Below are 8877 nucleotides of genomic sequence, written 5' to 3' on the forward strand. Positions count from 1 at the left end.
TTTGAACCCGACATCGGCATATCGAGTTCTCCTGTCGGGTTTTGGGCAACTTGACGTTATCTTGGCCCTCTGCATAGCAGGTAGACATCGACATTGCAAGTCCAGCCGAAAATCCCCTTGTAGTCTAAACTAAAGAGAAGCAAGCAGCCTGCACCCGTGCCGTATCCCAGACGAAGGATGCAAGTAACGAAGTTATTTGTCGACCTGGATGTATGGAATAAAATGTATCCAAAGGTTCATCAGCGTTTTAACTGCAGAAGCCACCTACCTGCCCGTCTCCTACATCAGCAAGGGTACCGAGTCTTGGCTGTTAACCTTCATCCCAAGTGTAACCCTAGCGTTGGGATTGTGGTACGTACTCCGACTCCCCCTCCGGAGATCCATCTTTGGCCGACAGTGGTAACCACGGTTTGTGTATCAGCCCACGGCGGGCACAAAGGCCCAGTTTCACGTCCCTTCACGAGTTATCACCGATCAACCACGATGAGGTCCCGATTAGGGCAACTGCCCAACTCCCACTGGAGCCTTTATTTCAAGTTGCTTACCCTAATTCCACACCTGATCTCAAGGATTATCAAGGTATCACTCCATCAATGTGGTTGCCGGGGGTATGAGTGCGCGAATAGGTAAATTTAGCGCCACTGAAGCTGGATTGGATGGTCGTCTAAGACCGGTATCGAGGCGCGCGGACAATTGCGAACTTCTGCTGCATTTGTGTGCTGACTACAGACTTGCTTTGCACTACTAACTTTCGAAACTACCGAACCCGCTTCTTGATATTTTGCCCCGCATGCGAGCCAGCCATAGAGACAGACCGCGTTGCCAATAGCTATAGGTGGCGTGTCAATTAATGGCTGTCGCCACCTATGTGGATTCGGATCACGCACTTGTTCATCTTTACTTCTCTTTGCGCTTTTCAGTGGCGCGCAAAATTCGCACACCCCTTGACCATTGGGATGCTCTCGAACTCTTACGTGAAGCAAACCTGCCTAGACCACCTGCAGGAGTCTCTTTGGGACAACACGTCTTCTGATGTTGACCCTTACTGTAAGGTGCTGTCCGCAACCCTGCAAGATGCTAAGCGCTCCACTTGTGGAATGGTTCAGCCAACCAGACGTAGGCACTGGATCTTAAGCAACACGCTGGAATTACTTGAAACCCGAACGCGTACTCCTCCCGATCGAGAGTGCAGTTTTGCTAGACTTCAGATGAACAGCAGCATCTGAACGCATCGAGGAGCCTAGTGGATCCAGAAAACTGAAGGGATGGAAGAAACGAGAAAATTGGAATGTGTGTAACTTGCCTAGGCTAATATGCGCAACGGGCCCGAAGAAACTTCCGGTAAGCGAAACAACCCCTATTAACAACGGCTCACTTATTGTAAAGAAGAAGAGCGTGCGAATCATTGCACAGGGCACTTTCAAGACCAACTCAACTAGCCACTTGCGATTGCTCGGCCGGATTTCCGACCGGCAACACAGCCCTAGACAGTGAAATAGGAAACCCAAAAATGATCCGTTTTATCACCGACCTGTTGGTTTTGACGGACTGTCGCTCGCTCTGCTCATAGATGGAAGTGAAATCCGCAGTTGGTGCCTGTCTAACTCATTTAGAAGAGTGAAACCGTTCTGCCTCTCGACTTCCCCTGTCTAGGCATGGGCAACCTGACAGTATCCCAGCCCTCGTGCTTTCTTCGGGTGGTATGGCAGCTAGGCACCAGAAGGGTGTTAGAGCTGAACGATTTTTTTCATTTTCAAAAGGTGCTCACAGTGAGTGGCGATCACGGCGGAATTAGCTTGACCTCATTGTAACCGGACTCGTCGTTTATTCTACGTTTTCTTACGAAGGTACGTGATGACGGGATCCAAGAATAGCAAGAGGTATTTGGAAATGGGCTGTCTATGGCATCTTCACACTCCTTCAAATGTTAGAGCTACGGCACGCGTCCAAGAGCCCTATGATCTTGGTATTCTTTGAATTCAAGGGTATATTTGACTCTATCGACTGGTTTGTTCTTTTCGATACGCTTGGGCAACAGGGTATACCGCAGAAGTTCGTAGGTATCATACCCTGTTTGTATTCAGATACTTGTGGGCGCGTGGGAATATATGGAAAGCTCTGTAAAAGCGCTCCTACAAAAGGTAGTATCCAACAAGAATGTCCACTCTGTCTTTTCGTTTACTTTCGTCATTAGTGCTATGATGTGGCGAACGCTGGGTCTCCGAAGCCTCCGAGCGAAATCCTTGTCGATCTGGAATAAGCAAACGATATTTCTATCATTTCTAAAAAAAGCACAAGAGGCGCAAACCTTACTCAAAAGACTGACCATTGTCATCCTGTCCTTCCATGTGTGCTTCACCCCAACAAGGTGCAAAATCATGCTACAGGACGTACAGTCTTTGAATTCATGGATTGACATCAGGGGTTGTGAAACACCATACTTATCTTCGAAGTCGAATTGGCTTTGACAATGGCGTGACAGAAGAAACGGAACGCACGGGTCTCCAAGGCCAGAATTTCATCATTCAGCTGTAGCACCCTTTTGGTGCCTAACTGCCGTGCTACCCGAAGGAAGCAGGAGGGTTGAGATACTACCAGGTCTCCCAAGTATAGACAGGGGAAGTTGAGAGGCAGAGGTCGGGTTCGAACCACGGACCTTCCGTTCAGTAAATTCGCGCTCCAACCACAGCCATCTCGCGCCGCTAGGTATCGGGCAATAGGGTTTTCTTTGGGGACCCTTTCCGAGCCGATGACTGACCTCGGCTGCCGGGAGTTGATCTAACCCATTCACGGTCAACCTTTGGGGGATCGGAGTGTGCGGTTTTTAGTGCCGACCTTTTCTAAATCGTCCTTACTCGGTGGAAGACAGCATCGTTGCTTTCATGATATGGACATGTTGGTCGCCTGGGGGAATCACCTTATTGCCTTCATACCTGTCGCAGAGGACAGTACGTCTTCACCCCCAGACCGCCCCATAACACGATTACTCGTAGTACGGGTGCTCGCTGCTCTTGGCCTGACTGCTCTCCTTTGGTATTTCTGGCATGGTTGCACCTTTTGAAGCGAATCATTGCAGCATTCAAGCCCGACAGCTTTAGGTCGGAGATTAAGTGAGTTAGCCCCAGGTCTCCTCCCTGCCGTGTTTCTTCCCATTATTAGGTTGTATTCAGATAAATTGACGGCTGCACTGCAGTAAAGCACCAGTGTTCTTATCCGGCGTTGCTGTCAGTGATGATAATGAGTATAAGCACGCCAACCAGCCGGAGGTCACGTGGCACTCCTCCACTGAAAACCTAAGGTGACCCAGTCGGTACTTTGAAAGGAGCTGCAAGTGTCTTTGTATGCGGGATCGCATTTTCGCAACTACCGGTATCGCCAATGGTGACTGCGCTTGGTAGGGCTCACATACCCCACCCTCATCCAGGCGGCTACCTGAATCAAGCTAAAAGCCTTAAGTCACCAATCAGCCCCAGGTACAGACAACAATAGTCTATAATACTAGTATATCTTACTTGCCAGACACGTCCAGGAACTTCTGGAAGCTGTTTCTTCACTGCGCCCTAGGCAGGTGGCAAGCTTGTCAGTCTCCTTTGATAAGTTAGTGAAGGATAGGGTATAGACTAAAAGGACTGATTACATACTGGTTCAGCCCGTGATCTCACCTCAGGTCGCTCACTGTCGATTCTAGACAGCATAGCTTCGGCGCCGTGCATCCCAACAGTAACTCTCAGACTCTTATCAACTAGCCGAAACAACCAGCCTGCCCAAGAAGACAAAGTTCTCGGGCGGGAATGGTATTCCTGTCGAAATACTCAGTCTGTTTGTCAGTTTTTCGGGGCTCTTCACACGACGTTGTGTTTGGTATCAGGTGTTTCCGAGAATTCGGGACATCTCAGCGTGACTCCCATTAACTAGCAAAAGGAGGCAAAGAGGCCTGTAATAACTATCGATTAATCAGTTTGGTATTAAGGTGAAGGTTTTCGCGGAAGTAGTCGTACTCTCTCACTGATTTGGGAGATTCAAAAGTAAGGTATGTCCAAATAGGGTTCAGCATATCTTGAACCATTTTGAATCCCAGGACCCAGCCCTTTCCTTCGACTTCAGTGCAATGTTTGACTCGTGACCTCATTTAAATTGTTTTGAAGGCGGATACCGTATCTGCTAAGCTGTGAGTTCCAAGCTTGTATTTGAGTTCATGGTAAGGAAACAGCAGCTGCTGAATTTGATCCTGACATACTATCGCTGGTTTTTTTAAACTTGCCTGCCTGAATATCCAACAACCTAGGCCGCAGATCCCTACTACGTCCATCTCACTGTTTTCCTGGTTTGGATATAATTGCCCTTCAGTACAATTATGAGCGCTCGGGCTAATCATTCACTGTCAGTGAACTGTTAACTGGGGGAATAGGAAATGGAGCTATGCTATGAGGGCAATAGCTTGAATGCATGAGCGTGACTAGGCCATGTCTGACAATGTCTCTAGCCATTGATAGGGCCCGTCTGGGGGTCCCCATCCGGGAAGATGGCAATGACCAGAGCAGCTGAGTTTGCTGGTAATGGCTTTTATACTTAGCTGCCAAGTCATTGTTTGACCGCCTCTGGCTCTCTGCAACCCTTTACTTAGTTGTACGAAAGGAGCCCTTCGAGGAAGTAGGTCGACTGGCATACGCACGACTGGATGTGAACTCAGACCTGGGCTTGCTGTTTATCTGCACGCGGCCACCGGAGTTTGTATACAGTGCCCCAAAACGGACCGATCGGTAGAGTCAAAAGCAGGCTTCAGCTTAGAAGAATCGACCTTTGTGCGTTCGAAAGACGCGCTGTCCAGGAACCTATCTCAGGGTACGTAGTTAATCAGTGCTTTCTTGGTGAGGGCGATACGCAGCTTGATTCCGACAACCTTGTTTCCAGATAGTCGAGCAATCTACACAAGATTTTGCCGGGGAGCACCTGAGATGCCAGAATGTTTCTCGAGTGATGTTTTTGCGCCTTTTTTAAGCCTGGAATCACGGCCGAAACACTCATCGATATTATTTTTTCGTTGGAAATCTGTATAACCCGACCTCTGCCTGTCGATTTCTGTTAAGGCACGGTCAACCTGGCAGTATCCCAGCCCTCGTGCTTCCTTCGGGTGGCGTGGCAGCTAGGCACCGAAAGGGTGTTACAGGGTCGTCAGACTGCTCATCGGAGATTCACCTTTGAAAGTGCAGTGTTCGGGCCAGGTATCCCTTCGCGTTGGAGGAATGTCTCGCGCCGAGTCTCGGTTGCCAATGGCGATCGGTCTCGGTATTTCATTCAGGTTCGTTGAGTTTATCCGGAAAGTTGGTCGGAGGGGGCCAGCTGAACTTGTTTTTCAAGTGTTCGGCTCATCGCTCGGGACGACGATTTTACGAATGGATTGTCGTTTCATATTTGCGAGTAGATTCGCAGGCGCCCATCTTTTGCCTGGTCAATCGAGTCAGCTGAAATAGGACGCGGGTGGTGCCTGCAGCAAAAACCTCCATCTCCTGGGCCTATGTCATTTTTATTCAAGTGCTTGGTTTTCATGCTTTGTAAGGGATCTGCATGAGCCGTCACAGTCGCTAGTTGCTGGTATGGCTTTTTTGACAGTTATACGATTTGTCGATCTCGACGAAACGCAGTATTTATTTGGTCAGTTTGGATGGCTTGGACGGGTAGTCCTAAAAGTTGACGGAACAGCCTCTCACTATATCCCATTCCTCATCCAAGCAGTCTTCGTTACCGGTGTGACTGTGCGTTTCCAGTGGCTTCACACTTCGAGAAATACCAGACCTCTTGGACTGTCCATAATGAACTTTTTCGGTTGTCATGAGGAAACGGTTGGTCCAAGCGCAGCAGGAGCGTAGTTTTATTTGCTAGGGATTCATAACTGCGACAGCATGGGAGTTTTCACATCCTGCATGTCCAGCTTTGCTGTTGCTCATATGTATGTATATGTAGAATGGCCTCGGAGACCAAGATGCACCGATCAGCATGCGGAACAAGGTCCTAAGACGGTATGGATTTTTAGGATTGGTCAAATCCTATTTCTATGACTCGTGGAAATTCCGGATTCGAGTCCTGATCACCTCTGAGCCGTTCTAGAGTCTCACGGAAAATGGACAGGTTATGTGCATGTAAGTGATCATGGAGAACTTTCCAGATCCTCCAACAGGTTTATGATGACCTCTGAGGTATGACCACAAGGCAGCCGTGATCAGGATCGCATGATCTATTCCAGCTCCAAATATCCAGAGTTATTTGTTCGTCAGATCATATTTGTCTAAACCTGCGGAAGCGGTCCAGCTGGCTTCCGTAGCATATCCCAAGGTGCACTCGCCGGAGCAAACAACCGTAATTAGAGATCACCTTTTTCAGGAGCACATCCGCACACCAGTATTCGACGCATAACCAACAACGTACGCTTCGCTCCACAACGCACGGGTGATGTTACTCGACGAAACGTTTGTAACAAAATCACTGAGATCAACCACCAAGTAAACTTTAAACCTGACAACTCGAGCTACCATCGTTTTCTTTTATATCAAACAAGCCGTTGCACCTCAGTATGGCCTATATTTTCATGAAGACATCGTTGAAGTGATATAAGGGATGCGATTCCCTATCATATGAAACAAGACGTGTTGTTGAATATCAAATGCCCTATTGGGGACAATTTTAAGCTTTCAGCGGTATATAATCAAAGTTTTCCCAATTTTGAGTCACCACACAAACGTGTGGACTTGTTTTGGAAAATATTAACTTTCAGTTTTCGACCTTTTCCGTCCGATAGCTGGCTTTTCACCTAACAATCTCACATTCGTTAGTAATTGTCCAGTTCAACAGCAGCGCGGTCCAGTTTGTTCATGGCCCAGGTGCAAAACCGGAAAGAATCTAATATGACTGATTCTGCCTTAATTCTTGGTTCCTCGTGCGTCGTTTGCATGTAATTTGATCAGCGTTTTTGTCAGCCTCTTTACGGTACTTTTGAGCGGCGACCTTTACTCATTAGGACCATTTACTCGTCGTGTATGTGCCATTACGTTCCTGACAACTGGGTGCGACTGACCAATCTTGCGCAAACCGCATTGTCAGCTACAGCAACCCAGACTAAACGTCATACGTTGAGAAACAATGTGAGCGTGTAACTCACACTAGCTTTTGAGCAAGCTTCTTTTGTTTTTCGGCTCCTCTCTTCGAAAACAGATTTCACTGTATCTTATGTGCAATATTCAGTCTTCACGCGCCCTAATTTTTGATTATCTAGATCCCAACCATCTGATATGTCATCAAACGCAACAACTGCACTGCTGCTTGGAGGAGAAAGGACGAGTGGAGAATCAGTGCGAAAACAGAACGGTGAGCTTATCCTATCAACTCGGCTAGGCTGTTCAGATGGATTTAAGGTGCTCTTAACCCATGAGAATTCATCCCTGAGCGTGCTGCGCAGCCCACATTTGGTTTTCGTAACCCATGATCATCCCTGAGCGTGCTGCGCAGCCCACATTTGGTTTTCGTCGACAAAAACGGTCTTTGCTTGAATCTGCCCTTGCATTAATTACGTGTAGAAAAAAGGCGACCTCACCGTAAAGTACTATGAACTTTTCCACATTTGACATGTATCAGCTCAGAAAACTAAAGTTGCTGACCATATAGTGCTACTACGAATTGGGTGATGCTGTCGTGGAAGAAAGCGTGAGTAGCTAGCACCCAGCGTCTTATCACACTGTCTTGACAATACAGTTAGGCACCAAACGGGTTTCACAGCTGTATGATTCTTTTCTCGAGTTTCATACTTATTTTGTACTTATTTTAAAAACATTTTCATGAAGCATTGTCTTTCGCTGTCTTTTATTTCAGTTTTGGCCGCTTGCTCCATTGCGAATATTGTCAAGTCCAGCTTGGGTCCCGTTGGGTTGGACAAAATGCCCGGGGATGATGTGGGCGATGTGACAATCACCAACGATGGGGCTACGATCCTCAAACTGTTGGATGTTGAGCATCCAGCAGGCAAGATTTTAGTGCAGCTTGCACAGCTACAAGACGAGGAGGTTGGTGACGGGACTACCTCGGTGGTTATTCTTGCTGCTGCACTACTCAAGGGTGCTGATGAGCTAATTTCTCGTTTCGTACACCCTACAACCATTATCAATGGCTACAGACTGGCTTGCCGTGAAGCTTGTAAATACATCCAGGAACATTTAAAAATGGATGTGACGAAGCTTGGCAAGCAGGGTTTAGTGAGTGCGGCGCGTACGGCCATGTCTAGCAAGCTTATTAATCTGTAAGTGTTTACAAGATTGCTTATAAGCTATGTTGTAGCCTGTATGCTATGGTAGTATTCGGTTTCTCATGTTATAACTGTTATGCTATGTATATGTCACTTTCATTAGAATTGATAGGTGTGCTGCCGTTGCGCGCGTGAAACTTGTGAGTTGTATAAAATGAGATGTATGTTTACAAGTTGCGTGGTCAGTGTCAGGATAATCGAATGATTTGCCTCTACTTTTGTGCACACAATCGAGGCTGATTTGGCATGATCATTAGCACTGTGCTTATCACCACAAAGTTGGGGTTTCTGAGTCGACTGGGTCAATCTGATAACCAGTATCTAACAGATGTCTGACAATCAACGATCACGATTGCACAGTCTGCTGTCCTGACAGGATTAGTTTGCAATGTGTTTTACCGCGGGTTTCGCCAGCTATTTGTCCCCCCTGCCAATGTAAGCGTCTCCGCTGCCACAAGAGACCTCGTAGACTACATGAGGGGTAGATAGGTTGAACAAACTGGGTTCATGTTTGTTCAGAGCGGATCCTCCGTTGAACGGTGTCACACGTAGGTAAGCTTCAGCATGAGTACGCTTACATTGGCAGG

General features: G+C 47.5%; 1 protein-coding gene across 1 annotated transcript in view; it reads left to right on the plus strand.

Annotated features, from left to right (window-relative positions):
• T265_00146 (hypothetical protein) overlaps window positions 1–8877 on the plus strand; it is a gene marked incomplete at both ends in the record, with an annotated part of 19837 nt that overhangs the window by 922 nt on the left and 10038 nt on the right. The window contains 3 exons of the mRNA XM_009163803.1: window positions 7268–7359; window positions 7861–8284; window positions 8323–8402. Of these exons, the coding sequence (XP_009162067.1) occupies window positions 7284–7359; window positions 7861–8284; window positions 8323–8402 (580 nt within the window). The remainder of the gene's footprint in view (window positions 1–7267; window positions 7360–7860; window positions 8285–8322; window positions 8403–8877) is intronic.

The sequence above is a fragment of the Opisthorchis viverrini genome (genome assembly GCF_000715545.1).
Source record: "Opisthorchis viverrini unplaced genomic scaffold opera_v5_1, whole genome shotgun sequence".
Classification (NCBI taxonomy): domain Eukaryota; kingdom Metazoa; phylum Platyhelminthes; class Trematoda; order Opisthorchiida; family Opisthorchiidae; genus Opisthorchis; species Opisthorchis viverrini.